Source organism: Ascidiella aspersa, chromosome 5, assembly GCF_963924565.1.
Source record: "Ascidiella aspersa chromosome 5, kaAscAspe10.2, whole genome shotgun sequence".
NCBI lineage: Eukaryota > Metazoa > Chordata > Ascidiacea > Phlebobranchia > Ascidiidae > Ascidiella > Ascidiella aspersa.
Genome location: NC_139451.1, coordinates 24,894,098 through 24,913,268, shown reverse-complemented (window position 1 = coordinate 24,913,268; position 19,171 = coordinate 24,894,098). Strand labels below are relative to the sequence as shown.

General features: G+C 35.8%; 1 protein-coding gene across 1 annotated transcript in view; it reads right to left on the bottom strand.

The window, feature by feature from the left end:
• Window positions 1–12,437: 12,437 nt before the first annotated feature.
• The window catches only part of LOC146145571 (uncharacterized), a 35,387-nt gene continuing 28,653 nt past the window's right edge, over window positions 12,438–19,171 (bottom strand). Inside the window, exons 14-18 of the mRNA XM_083390620.1 lie at window positions 16,563–16,654; window positions 15,912–16,000; window positions 13,858–13,942; window positions 13,294–13,446; window positions 12,438–12,880 (exon numbers count right to left, since the gene is read on the bottom strand). Coding sequence (XP_083246746.1) covers window positions 12,438–12,880; window positions 13,294–13,446; window positions 13,858–13,942; window positions 15,912–16,000; window positions 16,563–16,654 — 862 coding nt within the window. The remainder of the gene's footprint in view (window positions 12,881–13,293; window positions 13,447–13,857; window positions 13,943–15,911; window positions 16,001–16,562; window positions 16,655–19,171) is intronic.

The window sequence follows — 19,171 nt, the reverse complement described above, 5'->3', positions numbered from 1 at the left end:
GTGTACATCGTAGAAGGACTCCTATCTAGTTCTGTATGGTTTATTTACTGACAAGGCAAAAGTATGGCCAAACGGTTAAGATCGAACTGCATAAAGGACCGGTTGCAACACCAATCTAAAACCGCTGTTAATCCAATCCAAAAACTACCACGGTGGTTTTTACGATTCACATTTGTCAAACAAAAATGTGTTTTGCTTTCAAGAGCAACATATGCCGTTTCGTGAATTTTATTAGTAATCATGGCAAAACTACGCGAGGTTAAATTGTGTGAATGACATATGTACATTCGCGTATGTAAGAAATTTCAATAAAAAACGTTTTAACTTCGGTGCAGAAGGTTAAGTATGAGTGACCTATCTAATCCGGGCGAAACTGTTTATGAGAAACGTGTCGAACGGAGCTCAAAAAGTCAAAGTAATTTTGCCGAAGGCATCGTCTATTCTCGCGAACAGCAAAAGATTTGCATATTACTTTGAAAGAGCTTATCCGCTTATTTGACTCATCCAAAGACGATTTCGCTAATTTTGAAATAAAAACGTTATTGTATGAGTTATCGTCGAAAGAGTGTCCAACGGTCAAACAATATAATCGTTAAACTGACAACATGCACGCGATTAAAACTAAACGCGGCAATAGTTTAAGCACATGAGGTTCAAGTTGGCAAAACAAATTCATGTTAGAAAAATTATATTTAAGAAAAAAATGTCAAAAAAGAAATAAAAAAAAATGTCAAAAAGCATATATCTTAAAATTGAGTTGCTAAATTCAAAAACAAGTGTTGTGGTGTCGGTCAACAATGACAATGAACAGCTAAAAAACACGCGCTTAACCTATTAGTGTTTCGTAACCTAACTTCAGAGTCACCTGTAGACCTTTAATACGTAATAGCGCACCGCGTGCGAAAGGAGTGTGAGTTTTCTTTATTTCTGTTGAATTGTTTGCAATATTTTTATTACAAAAGCTTTGTATTTACACATATATGTTTTTTTACATACAGGCTTCATATAGTTGCGCATATTCGTTTAAATAGGCTTCGTAGTTGCATCTAAAGTACTGTGGGATAAATGGGCTAAGTCGAAAAAATAAATGGAACAATGTATGTTTTATGCAATAGTCTTTGTCCCCGCGCACCTGGCAATTTTACATGGCGCACCGATTAGGAAGCACTGCGTTACTTGTTTTCAGTACGACAATTTTGTATTTGTACAATGAATGTTGCACTGAATATGTGATAATAGAAATCACCCTGACGTTTTAATAGTTTTTTATATTTTAGCTATTTTACTTTGTTTTATTTATTTTTTATGATTCTGACTTATTCTTATATTGTTGCGTTTGTTTTTATTCAGATATACTGACGATGCCTTTGTTGGCGAAATATATATATATATCTTTTAAGATATGTTTATTGTGTCTGACCTGAATTGCTAGCTGTGCTTAAGTATTTTGAACTGTTTGAACAATGAATGTAAAAATTGTTATTATTTTTATAACGCATTGCACTATTTTGGTCTCATTTTCAACTTAACAGCCATCCTTATGAGTGTATGTGAAGATATACCTTTGCTATTGATGTATTGAAGTCAATATAAGATGTATACGGGTTTTGTGTACAAAAACTGTGATACAACATTACTGAAGTCATTTCTTGATCAAGATAATGGCAGTTTTTAAATTCGCTACTTCGGCGTACTTAACGAGTAATATGACAAAAACGTGTATACAGCAGTTAACAATCAAGTAGGGTGTCATATTTTTCTTCTGTCGCAGTACCAAACAACAAGCGCGTGAAATGTGGGATCACGTTTATCAAACGTTCAGAAGAGATTCAGGCCGTCATCTCTTGCCAAAAACTCATACCTTGGCAACAATCGTAAACACATACGCTAGAAAGTATATACAGGAAGCGCACAGAAAATATATTGGGTATTGCTAAACACTACCAAACTAAATTATGTCGCCTTACCCTAAAATATATTTATCTTCATTTCCATTTTTGCGCACCAGACTTTCGTCACATTTTTACTATGCTACCCCAAACAAAATTATAGGATCCATCTCTTCACAGTTCCTATTTCTTTTCGTTAAGTCAATTCAGCAGATTTTAGAACTATGGAGTTGCGAAATCCTGCAGTGTGAATGAAACCCTCTCAAATGTACCATGCGGCCTACACAATATTGTTATTGTGCAAAATTTATACTAAATCTAGCCAAAGAGATTATAATCTCTTTGATCTATCTGATCAACGTTATGTGTGTAGGCCTATAAGTGCGGAAGAAACACGGTGGTATTCATTTTTGCCTATGTGCAAGGTGTGGCTCTTGCAGTTATGCAACTAAATATGTGGTAGACAATAGCGATTTTTCACGAAAGATATATTTTTATAAACGAAATCTGATTTTAAATTAATTAATTTTGTTTTAATTAATTTATGACGGCTTGCAATTTTATACTAAAGTATAAACATGTGATCTTTCCTTCACAACTTTTTACTATTTGACGTGAGTGTTTTACGTCAAATAATTGTATTGGTCGGCAAAGTTACTAATTAAAGCACCCTCTTAAAACAATCACGTTTCTGCCTCGAGGTCGGATTTTGCCTTGAAGTGCTCGTAATTAGCGAAAACGGGAAAACAGTTTCGACCCAAATATGGTAAGAAAAAGGTAAACATGTCTTGCTGCTTTCAGGTTAAGTCTGATCATAATCGTTGGGCTTTGTTGAAGTTAGTTTGTTAGTTCACTTTTATACTGAATGAAGACCAGCGTTAGTTAGTTTGGAAATATAACAGTTGTCAGTTAATCTAGAGGTTTTTATATTGTGCGTTGGCTTGCTTTCATTTGTCAATATTTTACAAGCGTTGCGCAATGATTCCGTTACTATCTAAAATCTAAACTCAATTGAGGTAATATAATTATGAAAGGCTACATATAGTAGGCTACGCGAGATGCCTTGATGTTGGTACCACTCCACAAGGGCTTGATCACAGAATACACATTGTGTATATGTAAGTTTTAGATCAGACCTGGGCAACCGGATCCGGCCCGTCAAGCAGTTTAATCCGGCCCGCGGCCTATTTTCCTTAAAATACCTAGGCTAAGCGAAAATAAGGACGGGTTTCTACATGTTGGGTTGTGTCGTAAACACTCTTTTCAAGGACGGATGTAGTCATGACTCATGACCCCGCCAAATTCGATGTTTAGCCTGTTTGAAATACTAAAACAGAAATTGTTTTCGCGCTTTTGCACGAAACACGAATCTCTTTCTCGTATATTTTCGGCAACTTTACAGACAAAATAGCATCCTCTGCACTGTGACACTCTCTCCAAAATGTTAAACAACCTTAGCATAAATACTATTATATGTTTTTAGCCCATCAAAAGTATTCCGTCTTTAAAGTATGAGCGAAAAATCGACCGTTTTCTAAACTCTGAAATATACCGATTCGCATTTTGTTAACCTAATTTAGGTTAATGCCATGTTGTGTTTTAGTTAATGCCATATCCGATTTATATTGTACCGCAAGTAACACATCTGTAACTTAAAGCTTTAAAAAGCCAAAAAAACATTCTAAGTTTTTTTGTATTAAATTTTTTCGTATTTTAATCTTAACTTTTGGGTCAACGCGCCCCACAACTTTATAAACGCCAATATATCAAGCAATGTACCATTTTTGTCTGTTCTTAATGCTTCACGTCATCTTCTAAATCTAAATGAAACTTTGCAGTTCAAAACAAACATAGTCAAAAATTTTTCGCGTTTCGCGCGACAACTTGAATTTCCCTATACTGTAAATTTAACAAACTGTTTCAAATGTGTTACAAGAAAAACATTTTGAGAACCACTTAGTTAGTGTAGAGGTTACGTTTAGGTTTGTGTTAGATTGCAGAAATGTTTGTTAAGGGAGCTTTTCACTATACAAGTAATGTCAGCATTCTATGTTTCGGCGATATTGTTTATTTGGTCCAGTAAGTTAAAATTTAATTACGACGTTTTTCGCCTTTTAGCCAGTCGTCAGGTGTGTTTTGCGTACTTTAGGCTTAGCCATATGATATACAGACTTGGACAACTAGATTTATTTCAGCTTTTTAAAATTAAATTAGAATTAAAATTAGTTCATTTTAGTTTTCTTAAATTAGATTAGATCACCGAATTCTTATAAAAAACGAATTTAAACTAGAATTGCATTTATTATTAACAATGAATTTAATAGTATTCTTGTTCTGATGTTATTTCTTTTACCAAAGGCTATGCCAGGGTTTCTCAACCGTTGCCGTTACCCCCCCCCCCCCTGGGGGGCCAAGGAGCGGTGATTAGGGGGCCACGGGCATACCGCTCAAGCTCGGTCATGGTATTACAAAACGTCTGACGTTTAAGTGAGGTAATTAGAACCGATATAATTTATTCGTTTTATCGAAAAAGTTTGGACTACCGCCGCCTGTCGCTGTGGCGAAACAATTATTGTGCTGCTTCAAATGCAACCATATATGTGGCGTAAGCACTTTTTTTTTTTTTTTTTTAGGTGTCTGTCAAATAATTTCAAAGCTCATTAGGATTCGCAATTCTGGATTCGTTACTCTAGATTCGAAACCTATTATTGTGGAATATCTTTGGATTGTAGGCCTTGCGGATCTCTAATCGCCAGTTTACTATTTTGGAATTATTGCTAGAAGTATTATGGGTGTTTTATCGCGGAAAAGTTCAATCCTTTGATTGGCGTCAAGACGTCAGGCATTTTGAAATGAACGTTTTTTTGCTATGATGCTTTCATATAATAACAAAAGTAATAGCTCCAGTTTTTGTTTGTGTCTATTCGAGATTCGTACTCACTACTCAGCAAGAAGGCTGTCGTAATGCGCGTTTTGTTCGCCGCTATAACTATCTTTGCGAAGCTGGACTTTCTGATCTTGCGTGAAATAAACGAAGTGGCTCAAAACAAAACAGATGACTACGAACTACATTTATTTATGGTGAAATAACAGACTTGTGAATTTATTTGAAAGTAAGTAAGTTTATTCGCTAGACTTCGTTTAATTGCTGTTTGTTACTTATGTGGATAAGTAAAACAAGTGAAAACACATAAATACAATGCTAGCAGGGGGCCACGAAGCATAGACGGTTGAGAACCACTGGCCTATGCGTTTCAAAAATTACACACAAGTCGTTCCGACCAAAGAGTTTTAATTCAAATTCTTTTTTCGACTTGGATACTAAAAATGCCGTTAGACAAAGTAGACATTTTTGGTAAAATCCGAATTAGATTAGAACTAGAATAAGCGCACACATGTATTTCTCAAATTAGATTAGAATTATATGCATTTTGCTCTAATTTTTTGAACTAGAAAACTAGAATTCTAGTTGTCCAAGTCTGCCCATATAGTTCCCTTGGGGCTTAGGTGTTCTTTTGACAATGATGGTTGTTGCTGCGGGTCCTTAGGGCGAGGACCGACAGCTGCCTAAGTCTCTTACACGTTCTTTGTACATATTTGACTCCAGAGGCGCAGGCTGTTAAATGTCCTTTGATCAAAATCCTGATTCGCGTGTAGGATCCAGAAAACCTCCAGAAAAAAAAATCTTTGTGTGACTAAAAACTATATGTGTACATTATTCACAATATATTTGATTTACCCCTTAAATTCAAAACCTGTTCAAAGTACGTTTAAATAGCACATGCGCGTGTCATGACGATATTATATGCTACAAAATTCGAAATAAATCTCCAAATAATAGCGGCATTGCGTTTAACACGTCGTGAAATCGTCTCGGCTAATAACATCATGTATATATACGTAAAATGTTAACGCAGTTTGTATTGATTCGTTTAGTTTTAATATTCCAGGTTTTTGTTTTCAGGTCTTAAATCTTGAAGGAAGGGAAGGACCATAATACCAAATAAATTTCTACAGTAACCATAGTATACCAGCAGTGGTCACTACAGCTAATATATATTTCTTTTCATTTCAAATGGAGTCTTAACTCCGATGTTTAAAATGGGAAATATACTCTTAAAAAATAGCTATATTTATGCTTCTACCGTTACGTTTTCGTATTGATACAGTGAAAGGCATAGCTAATATATTTCGGCTTAGGAAATAAATGTAACTTGACCGCTATTTTAATGGTATTACTAGTTGGCTTGCTAGCTATAAAATAAATTTTGTCTAATCATTTTTTTGTTTGTGTTAACAGTTCAACTGTAAAACGTACGCACGAAGCTCCATTTTCATGATGACGCAGTAGAAGAGATGTTTCTTGGTTGTGAAAACTATGCTGATTTTTTTGGCTATATAACATGCAGTTGGTATTGTTTCCACGATTTACCGTTTATTTAAATTCCGATTAAGCATATACCTATTTAAACCTAGTTATTATTTTCTCTTACAGTCTTTGCTTTGGTCTTTGTTGATCAAACAAATGTTTCTTGTAAAAGAATTTGCGCTTATCGCGGGCACATGGGATTTAACTAGTTTTTAATGAATTTTTTTGTAATAATGAAGTGGTGGAACAAAAACAAGAATACAAAATATAATGCAGGGTTTTTTACACTTTTGAGGTCGCGTCCCCTTAAAAAAAACATCGAAACTGGAGTCCTCTTTCCGATATTATGTTTTCGGAGCCACGAAGCCCATGTGCTAAAAATCTTACTTTAATGTAGAACGATCTGCATTCTGCAAGCAGTTATTTCAATCCAATATAAACATCGCTTAGTGAAATGTGGCGCTAATGTTAAACTGTGAAGTTGTGCAGAATATGTTTGATATCTGTGACTTTCTTTAGCACAACATTAGTGTTGATATATAGTAATTTATTCATCGTCTTTAGCCCATTAAAGTTGATTGGTATGTCACAATTATGAACTGTATTAAGCTAAGTTGAATACTTGTGCAGAATTTCGAGTCCCATGAACAATCAACACCACTCAAGTGTTATTAAATTGTTCGGATCATTTTTTCATCATTATACGTGTTTTCAATATAATTTGTCTCGGTAGCTGGACTTGACACTAAACATAGATTATATTCTTTTTTTCAGTGCCCCCCACACACTTTGGAGGTATTTACGGCACCCATACGTTTTAGTTCTTTTCGTGCCTCATGTTTGCTGTTTTGTTTTTCATTTGTTTAATAAATATTTTGTGTTCAAAATGTTGTCTTTCTTAACGTAGGGCATTACCATGTGAATAAATAGTTTAAAAAGGTATTTAAATCAATGTTTTTAATGCGTTATCTCATTGGGTATACATAAATTGGGCCAATTTTAAACTAAATATTAACAAAATCAGTTAAGTTAGTCTCAAAACTTCAGTTTTTCTATCGCTGCTGAAGATTTAACATAGCAGGAGAGGTTGTTAGGTATACCATCGGTCATACAAATTACCCGATTGCTAATAAAACAACATTTTGACACAATTAAAAAAAATACGTTATTATTTTTTGATTGTTAACAAATTATTAAAAACATACTACTTATCAAAGGCATAAAATAATAGTAAAATTTACCCGTTTTTGTAATATTTTTTACTTAGCTTGTTTCTCCTTTTTTTTTAACAGACAAATCAAAGTTATCAAACCAATTTTGACTCACTTCGCCAGCTCCTTGTTGTGGCGTAGCGGAAACGCACTTTGGTTAGAAACTGCTATGCCCGAGTTCGAACCCGGTTAAAGGTAAAATCTTTCCCCGGTAGCCGATAGAATTCTATGGGTTCGAACCTGATAACTTAACTGTAATTTCTCAATCTCTATTAATGATAGAATTAACCATAAATAATCTCACAATGAACAAGGAGTCGCCGAATCCTGTCCCAGCCTGTGGCGGGATTCGGTTAGCCCGGTAAAGTTTCTTGTATGTCACGTTAAACCCCCAATGCACACAGGTCAGAACACTGGTTAGGTAGCCGCAAGGTTTCCTAGGTCAGCTTAGTCAGGCAAGAAGTCGCTGCTTCGGGCTGGCAACAGTGTTCGAAAAACTTAGGCCCTCAGAGGGCGTGGCTCAGAGCCACACAATAGGGACCAGCCCGAAGCAGCGCACGAGGAGTATAGGCAGCGACTTTTTTTGCATAATTTTAGAAAATAAAAGTTTATGGCTGTTTAGTTATTTTTTTATTTTTAGTTGAAATGGCCGCGGTGTTTATGTTATTCTTGTTAGCTTCTATTGTGGTAGTTTTTATTTTGAATTCCGATTTCTTACTTCCGGTATAACGCCAAGGTGGTAACATGAACTAATGGGGCATTAGTGTCTTTTGGGACTTTACTATCGAAGTTTACATGAAGACATTACAGTGATGACGTGACATCTAAGAGGGGATAATCCTTTCTTATAGCTACATGGTCGATTTAACAAGATCTACAGTTTACCGTTTTATAATAGAGATACATTTAACATGACGTGTTATAGTTACGGATTTTGTGAATGTTCTGTTTCAATACAGTTCGAAGGTTTTGAAGCAACAAGTTTTAATCGGGGAAAGGTGCGCTACTGTCTATCACGTACTACTATATGTTGATGAAATAAGATTTGACGGGAATCGAACCATAGACCACGGGTTCATTACGTCGAATGGTCTACCATTAGGCCAAATCTAGACGGGCAAACTTTGGTGGAAAACAGCTTGAAGATTGATGGCTACTTATCACCCATTGAAAACTCTATTTTAAATTATCAAAGCAATTTAAACTCATTTCTTCAGCTCCTTGTTGTGGCGTAGCGGAAACGCACTCTGGTTAGAAACCGTTACGCCCGAGTTCGAACCCGGTTAAAGGTAAAATCTTTCCCCGGTAGCCGATAGAATTCTATGGGTTCGAACCTGATAACTTAACTGTAATTTCTCAATCTCTGTTAAAGATAGAATTAATCATAAATAACCTCACAATGAACAAGGAGTCGCCGAATCCTGTCCCAGCCTGTGGCGGGATTCAGTTAGCCCGGTAAAGTTTCTTGTATGTCACGTTAAACCCCCAATGCACACAGGTCAGAACACTGGTTAGGTAGCCGCAAGGTTTCCTAGGTCAGCTTAGTCAGGCAAGAAGTCGCTGCTTCGGGCTGGCAACAGTGTTCGAAAAACTTAGGCCCTCAGAGGGCGTGGCTCAGAGCCACACAATAGGGAACCAGCCCGAAGCAGCGCACGAGGAGTATAGGCAGCGACTTTTTTTGCATAATTTTTTAAAGTAAAGATTTGGACTACTTCTCTCTAGTTATGCTAATTTTAACGAAATCCCTGAGTTGGGAGTGGAGTTGTTAATTGGGAGTGTGTTGTTAATTGGGAGTGTGTTAATTGTAACTGCTTGTACCGCTTACCAGTTGGTGAGTGGATTTTGTATGTTAGAATGTTTAGGCATTTATACAAGGGTTAAGAGGATATTTACATTAGCAATTAGGGGTTACAATGAATTTACAGTTAAGTTTTTTTAAGTAACTGTGGTATTGAGGATATTTACATTCGCAATTAGGGGTTACAATGAATTTACAATTAAGTTTATTGAAGTAATTGTGGTATTGAGGATATTTACGTCAGCAATTAGTGGTTCACAATGAATTTACAGTTAAGTTTATTGAAGTGATTGTGGTATTAAAGGTCCTTTTGACCTACGTTATAGTAACGTTTGAGGGCTTAATGCCCATTGGAGAGTTTGCTGTGCACGGTTAATCAGGGTTGATCGCAGAGTAATGGATGGGATCGAACCATCTACCAATGAAACACAATGCCGGGCCGCCTACCATTCGGCCATACAACGGATGAAGAAATTCCAGGAAACGAGTTTTATTAAATTTATTTATTTTTGGCTTAAATCCCAGTTTACATACACATAAAACAATTCTTGAAAAAGGTCGTATATATAGTTAAATCCCTTCACCTGAAAAAACATGTTTTTCTTTATTAATATTCCTTTTAAGTTTAATATCCGTCAGTCAGAAGATTGAAGGCTAATTTTTTCGAAAACTTCCTTTCACCTAAATTGTTGGCATTATCTCGAAGACCAAGCAAAATCCAAAATTGCAGCAGCTATAATAATTGGTGAAACAGGCTGCTAAACACAAGCCAAAATTCGAAACCAATTTCGAAATAAAGGACGCATTTTTTCTTTGTGACGACATTAAGCCTGCGTTTTTTAAATTCAGGCAACAATTTAAAGTTTTCTCGAATAATCGTTAAGCGAACAAACGGTGTTATCAGTTCACTCAAAGGTTAATTTCTTCATACGTTTGATGATCGTAGCACCAGCGATGGAAGTCAAACGCATTTCAACTTTTTGCAATGTTTGAACATGTCTTTATTAAGCACAATAAGTAAAAAGCGAAAATGTAACAACTAAACACGATTTTTCATACGCAGTTTTTGGAAAAAATAAAACATACGCGAGTTCTGGAAACACATTTTAAAGAAAACATAGTTTTTTAGCACTCCTTTACTAATAAATAAATAAAAACAATTATGAATAAGTTATTTTAAAATCATGAAAGTTATTATTCAATCTATAGGAACTTAAGTATTGGTATAGATAGAAAATTACAAAACATTAGTCTGTTTTTTTGTTTGTTTACATTGCATTACAAGATATTTTCATAACCTTAATTAGAAATAATAAAAATTGCAAAATGTAAAGGTTATCTTTCGTTCAGCAGAATAGACAGCAAAAATCAATTTCAAACATAATACACAACTAACAAAAATTTGTGTAATGTGTAGAATACAAACAAAGGACGCTTATCAAGATACAACTCCTCAGACAATAAAAACGACGATAAAAGAACTAACAACTTCGGCCGAGATTAAATCACGCCTGTCGATCAAAATCGACAAATTGATCGTTTTGCGCTCAAATCAAACACTTGAAAATTCGATCGCAGCTTGGAAGACGGGAAAAAACAAAGTTAAAAGCTTGGCGTTTCGACACAAAATCAAACTAACGAAGATCAATCGGCGGTTAACGAAATTGCAATTTTAAAATGCACAGGCAGCAGTGGGTTGACAGACCGCCTTTTTAGTCCCCTTTACATGAAACAAGTTTACACGATATGATTTTGACATACTATCACCAAGTGCTGTAATGACTTGACTTAAGTGCGCTTAAGCCACAGTTTTGAAATGAATTGACTTAATAGTTTTGATAAATGAATTGCCTTGAAGATCTCTTTTGGACAAAGGACCTGACTTGGAGTTGAGTCATTGAGTCAAATCACTTTGATTGGAATAAAGAGTTTTTATTTAATAATGACTTGACTGGGATTAGAAATGGGTAACAGATGACTTGGCTGTGACTTAAATCTTTTCCAAATGACTTGTTGACAACACTGCTATCACCTTCCGGTGGATTGGAATTGAAAAGGGATTTAAACATTTTGCGAAATTTTTGGATGTCACGTTAATTGATAATGGTGCAAAACACAATATCGCGCGTGTTCTTCATTAGACGTAGGCTAAAAAATGCAAACCCAACAACTTCTAAGTATTTTCTAATCACAAAAGCTTATACAAATATCAACCATTGGTCGGAAATAGCAATCACAAAAGTTTTATCCAAATATCGCCCATAGGTCGTCAAAATAATTTTTGGGTAAACAACTTAGTTTTGAAGTCTTATATTCACCCCTAAAGCATCCACCCGGACGCTAAATGCTAATTTTCAGATCTAAAAATTCATTTCAAGCAATACGGTATACATTACTTACAGAGTGATATGTTACCACCCTTGTCGGACGCCTAATAGGACGTATCATTTTTTTCGTACTATTAAGCTTGCCAAAACCAGGCTAAAACATATAAACGTTGGCTGTATAGTCACAGGATATCCGTATTTTTGCACAAGAGAAACGTACACCAAATAAACAGAACACGTCATTAACTATACAGTTGTCCAAAACTGTACAGTCACAATAAAGCTGATCGGTATTACAATAACTGTACAGTTATGCAATAGCTAGTCACTGGCCAGTCGTACAAAATCTGTACAGTTGTATAACAGCTATACCAGGGGTGTCCAACTCAAACAAGCCAAAGTGCCAATTTTTATCTTATAACTTCTTCCTGTGCCAAAGCTTAGCAACTATTTTTTTTGTAATATTAAAAGCGCTTTTATACCAAAAATAAAAGCAGTATAGTGTTATAATATCAGAAGTAATTGTTTGTTGTCGTAATTGCTGGGATTGTTTTGTATTTTGAATAAACAATGGCAATTGGCTGTATAACAAATTTAGCTTTTTTGACAATTGTCTGTGTTTTGTGGGGCTTTCGTGCCACATTTGGCACGCGTGGCTAATGTTGGACACCCCTGAGCTATACGGTCGGGCGATAACTGTGAAGTCGCAACAAAGCTGTACGGTCATTTAGCAACAATCCAATCAGCAACAGCTGAACAGTTTAGTGTACAGTCGTGTGACACTTGTTAAGTCAGCCAGCAACTTGCTGTCGGACAGTAGTTGTGCAGTCAAACAGCGGCGCGCTAGTGTATATCCGTCTCAATGGAGGTGGTGGTGCAGTCGACCGAGTCCATAAAGTGATGGTGCACTGGGCTGGTGACCATTGAAGGATTGGAAGTGTGCGGAGAAATCAGGGACAGCGGCGTCAGCGAGACTTCGTTATTCCTCGCCGTCCGGCCACGACCCAAGTACCCCGGCTGTCTCGAGTCCATGGTCCCGGCCGTAGTCGGCACGTACGGCTCGTACGGCAGATGATTAAACTGCTGCGATTTAGAGACATCGCGTGGCGGCCACTGGGCGCCGTTAGACGGTCGGTAGATGTCGCTGTAGCTGAAGCTGGTCTCGCGCGTCTCAGGCTTCTGCTGGCCAAAGTACGTCTCGTGCAGTTCGTTGCGATCCTCCGCCAGGCCCGAGTTGCCGTACTGGACGGGAGGGGGCGGCAGGCTTTGGAACGCCGGAGGCAAGTCTGAAGAAAAGGTGAGATATTACCCGAGGAGTCAGTGCAGGATTTTATAACCAGGAGTGCGCGCAACCCCAAGGCGCGATAACTGTTTCAAGAGGGTACGGGGATGCTGAATCACAAACAGAAAATGTATTACTGTATAGTTTATTTCGTTGCTCAGTTACATGTAAAACTTACTCACATTTTTGTATTGCGTTATTGTGTTATCATGTACTTGTATAAAAATAAAATACAATGGTTTTGTTATATACGCCATTGTAGAGGGGGTGCCAGAATTGGTTGGTTATTTGAAAGGGGTGCAGCAAGAAAACGGTTAACAACCACTACGTTAGTGGAATGGTTTGGTTTCTTGTTTAACTACGTTTTTAGTTTAGACATATCAATTTAAATTTTTTGCACATAGCCACATAACTTACCGGAGCCATCGTCGAAATGATGAGATTCGCGAAGGGGCGAAAGCTTGTTATTGTATCCTGTGGGAACCTGTCTATTCACGTTGTTCTCTTGCAATTCGTAGCCAATCTCGTTTGGCTCACTGATGTTCACCATTCGGTATCCGTTGTTAAGCTCTACAAAGAACGTAGCAGAAACAATGTAAACTGTTTGACCAGTAAGATCAAGGGTTTTTAACCGTAAATAGGTGGCCCAGTACCGGTCCGCCAAGTAGTTTAAAAACTGTCTGTTTTTAAAACTTTTAAACGCGTAAATGCAAAAACTTTAGCGCTTCAAATTTACTCTACTTCTTTGGTATGCTAAACCCATTTTGGAAAAATCTGTTCAGCACACAAACACGCCGAGTCTAGTTTCTGGCACACTATTTCTAATTTATCTAATCAATGACCTTCCCTATAGTTGTCTTAATAAAGAATCGCGAAATTTTGTTTCTTCGAAATTCTCGGAACCGGTCCGTGAAAGGATTTTTGTATTTTTACCAGTCTTCGAGTGTCAAAAGGTTAAGAACCACTAAGTTAGATAATCACCTCGCTGGTTTTGCAGTTCCATTCGAAGAGATTCCTTGGCCGCCTCTCGCCTGGCTCTGCGCAACTTTTTTCCCCACGTTTTATCCTACAAATAAAACAACGATTTCGATTATAAGCACAGTGTAAAATGAAAACATGATGTCGCCTTTGGCGTTTTTGTTGACGTTTTTACATTAATTTTACTTTTCACAACGTTGTGTAGCCTACTTTAATATTTTTTCTTAATATTAAAATGCAATTTTTTTAAGATTGTGATTTTTTTTCCCGATTGAATAAAAGATACCTATTACGACATATGTGCTCAGCAACTGTAATCTAGCCCTTCTGAAGTACCTTATACTTATTGTGTTGATTAAACGTAAACTAAGTGCGAGAAGAAAAAAGTTTATATGATCAGGGAATTGAATTTGAACTGTTTGTTCCAACATGATCAGATGATCTTACATAAACCTTTCTTGTTTAGTTTATCAACAGAAAAGAGTAGCGAAGCTAGTAATTCAGGGCAGACGCTATTTATAGATGTTAAAAGATTCATTCGTATTAAGATATACCAGGGATGCTTTCATCGGCGAAATATTTATATATCTTTTAACATCTGCAAATAGTGTCTGACCTTAATTACTAGCTAGACTATTCTGTTGTTACTGATCGGGAATCGAGGTCGTCATTTATCTTGCAAGTGTCAAGGATTTCCAATATCATTTATTCAGTGCAACATTTTTGGTTTTTATTGGAGTTTCGTTTTAAGTTGGGCGTTGTTTATAACATAAATGCATTGATTAGCAATTTGTTGTAGACTAGTATTCGTTTGAATATTACACACAGTTTTGTCAAGGCAACGGGTGGTCAACGTTTTACATGACGGGTCTTAAGAATTCGTCAAAGTTACAATTGCGCTGTGTGGCACATAAACTCTACATATCACACTTTTTATTTAATTAGACTATAAATGCCGTTATTTCGACTATAAACGCAGTTTTTAATTATGTGCCTTATGCGTCACGTATCCTTTAAAATAAAGTTTTTTTTCTTTTTTACACAAATGAGGCAACTTTTTCTTTCAGTTTTTAGCATTTCAGTTTTTAGCATATCTACTTTTTGTACTGTAAAGTAGTATTTCTTTTTAGGAGTAAAATACAATTTATTTAGGATTTCGATATTTTCGTAAATCTGTGATGAAAGGGAAGTGTGAAACGAAAAAAAAATACATACAATCAGGGAATTTGAAATTTAAGAATTCGTCAAAGGTTAAGCCAGATGAGCGTGTACCCTTACGATTCGCGTTTCAAAGAAAATGCTTCGACGAAAAATTGAAGCAAATAAATTTCCGTCCTTTTAGAACGTACTTATATGGTAACCAATCGATCCCATTAGGTGTCTTATTATCGATTAGCGTCCTAACGGGTCGTTAGCAGGTCGCTGCCAGCCCGTTGTAATTACCGAAGACGTTTTCACACGCTGACGGTTTCACGGCGCCTCAAAAGGGAGCATTTTATTACTGGACGGACACGACTAGGAATTTTGAACTATATTTTATTTTACAGATTTTTGTTAAAAAAGTTCTACTTCGTTTGACTGCCATTTGACGGGATAGGGTTTAATCAATACCACATATATCGCTACATTTAAAATATCCAGGGCTGAATAACCAGAAATAATTAATATTTTCGTGTAGGGATTAAATGCAAATTTTTATTAAATTTGCATACTTTTGGCTAAAACAATTTTCCATTTAGATAAGTATAATACTTTGTTTTACTTTTATTTCATTATTTTATTTAGGATGGTTGTATAAAGCATGTGGCTAATTAAACTGGTAACTGGTTCTACATTTTTTTTAGTGTTTTTAGATGTAAAATTATCATTTAAATGGATAATAATTAAATATAGGTATATTACTTACTTTTTTTGTAACAAATCGATTATTGAAAAACAGTTTGGACTAAGTAGAAAATAAAGGTAAATAATTTTGGATTTTAGGTGTACTGCATTTACTTGGTACGCAAATCACCCTTCATAATTATTTCTTATCTTTATAGAAGTCAATTTATTACCTTAACGACCTCGTACACGTAATTGAAAAGTTCCAGTATCGTTAGAATACTTGCTCCAATGAAAAGTCCCATCTGACCCCCAATATCACCTGCAATTGAATATTCAATGTTGTTCAAAAGACAAAATGATCAGGCGGACGGAGGAAATGAACACGGTAATATTTCGATTTAAACAAGCGTGTATTGTTTAGTTTGGTGTAAATTTCCATAAACGCGCAGGAAAGTTCGATTTTATTTGATCGAATCCTACACAAGCGATCCAACATAACACAAAAACAGTTGTTTGTCCTCAAAAACTGAGAGTATAAGAAAAATGTTAACGATAGGCCTAATTTTGGTTACTTATAATTCATTCTAACTTTTTGAATTTTGTCTATGTAATCACATTAATCAAACTAATGCCATGGTATCGGGCAGCTGTAGTTTTTGGGTATCTGTATCGGAATAAAACAAAAGATATCGAAATTTTAAATTGCCACCACACGCAAAATATGTACAATGTAATATCAAAAACAGGCTTTAGGTTTGACGATAGCGATAAAAATGCCATAATTCTGGAAAATGGGAGATTTCTTCAACCTCCTTCTGAACTAAATCCCTCGATAAATATTTTGGTTTACCAAGCGACTAAAAAAATGTTTGAAATCTCACCAAGAAGGCCAGGAATCTCGTAGGCCACCTTTTGTTCGATGGTTTCGTAGTTAAGGGCTTCGAAGAATATGTTGAGCTTTACGAAGTTATCCCTGTGTGCAAATTAAACATTACTTATCTACAAAATTACTGTTTAGGGTATAAAACAGTGAAATAAGCGAAAGTTAGAGTATTGCCAAGATAAACATATACGTACAGTTTGACAGCAGCGAAAACTAGAAAACTGTTAGGCTTGTTTTACACTTTTTATTGATTTTAATGATTGTTTGGCGCGAAAAATGTCGCTTTTAAGCGGCTGGAAAATGCATTGCAAAAGCAATGTGACAAAACAGCGTAAATTCTCTATAAAAGTCGTGGAATTTCGTTTACCAGCAATAGGTCAAGCCCATTTGCGGTATGGCCTTGATAAGGTAATAGTGACGCGTTGGCATTTGAGTTTAAAGTAAGATAGATGCCAGCACGAAAAACAGCAGATTTAATAGGCGAATAACGAAGACCTTTCAATATACAAAGGAAACATCTGCGACTTATGTAGCAAAAACATGCGTGAAATCGCAAAACCTGTTTGCCGCGTTCCATTGCGTCACGGGATACCAAAGCGGAGCATTGGGGAGGGGCATTGTGAGGGGGATTAAAAATTAATGACCGAACGTTCACACATCGTTGCGAATTTAATCCTCTCTTTTATTTGTCGAGAGACCGAGCGGAAAACGTCAATCCAGATTACTCGAAATTGCAACATTTTTTAGTATTTTTAATATCAAAAATACGTCACATTTTGAGGTATTCTAACTGTATGATGTCACTCCTTAACATCAAACCCGAATTTTACAATACAGAAAGAAATGCCAAAAAAAAGTGAGGCTGAAAGGTAGAATAACACAAATTAAACAGAAGCTGAAATTTACAAAGATTGGCGGCTGAATGTATTTTTAATTTTATTTAATTTTTGGGGCTTTAAATGCTAAGCAGACTTTTTAGAGGTTTCTAAGCTTGTTAGCAATAAAATATTTTAGTGTTTAGTTTGGCCTCAACAATCAACACTGATTTTCGACGCGCTGTTTTAGTTTTTATTTTTGGGATTAATTTGGAATAAAACTGGCGGCTAAACCTAGAGTGCCAAATCTATAAGACACGGGACAAATCAATATACCGGATTATGAATACCACCCGCACACCATTAATTATGCCAGACTTAACCATACATTAGAATAAAATAAATTCAAAGATTGATGTAGGAAAATTATTATATTTTTATGGCGTTCTTCGCATCACAAACATCGTAATGCTCATTCGAGAAGGATATGTCCTCCGATTTTATTCCGTATATTCCTGAATTGCAATCGATAAGTATTTTTACATTTTGAATGAAGCCACTTAAAATATTTTTTTTATTTATTTAATCGACCAGGTAAATTTTCCAATCAACGCTAAATTACATGGTACATGGTTATGCCAGAAACATAAAGGATCTGTCTGTATAACATTGGCATCTTACCATTTTAAACCAAACATTTTAAATCAGATTTTAAATGTTACTCTATATTTCAGCTACCGGGTCAATTTGCAATCTACATTATATTACTAAGTTTTTTCATCAAAAAAACAAGGTCTTTAGGTAGGTTTAGCCTTTTACCTTTTTAAAATAAACATTTTAAATCAGATTTTGAATTTTACTTTATATTTGAGCTACCGGGTAAATTTCCAATCAACGTTAAATTAATAAATTTTATCATCAAACATACACTGTCTTTATGCAGCTTAGGTCTCTTATTTAAACCAGCCTTTTTAAACAGCGGTTCGAATTTTACATCTTCATTTTAGCGACTAAGTAAACTTGCCTATCAACGTAAAATCACTACATTTTAAACTAAATTTCGAACAAAAATTTTTCGATTTTTTGTTCCATCGGTCCCACCCCACAGGACCTATGGAACACCCCATGGGACCTATGGAACAGAGCATGACTGAATCTAAAACCACTGCGCTGAGTTTTCCTAAAATGCAACTACTCAGTTAATGGTGTAGAAATGTGGCACAAGAAAATTTATTTTAAGAAATAAAATAAAAACACATGGAAACAAGCACAAAATGCTGAAATGATATTTTTTTTTATATCTGGTAGAATTTGTAACCTTTTTTTATTATATCAATTGTTTTTCTTTTTTAGGAGAACATATCTGCAAATATAATAATAGTCAAGTGTGCGATTTTGTCGAGTCTCGAGTCCGACTCTGACTTTACAGCCTATATTCTGCCAATTTACGTAACTAAATAGGGTGGATATTTAGCAATCCACTCATAGGGATGTCATATAATTCATCCACTCACAATACATGGTTCGAAAATATCCACAATATGCTATTTCGCTATTATAAACTGCAAATGACGGCAATATCAGTTTTTGGTACTGCGCATGCGCTCGTCGGAATCGGGACTCTGGTATAGTTTTACGTGGTCTTACTCGAATCTCTAGTTCGAGTCCCGAGTCCGACTCCGCAGCTCTGGTCCTCAGTGAACAACCCCTTATTAGATGTTCTTGTCTTAAAAGTTGGCATACTACTATCCTTAAGAATATGATCACAAAATGATCGAGAGACCAATGGAAC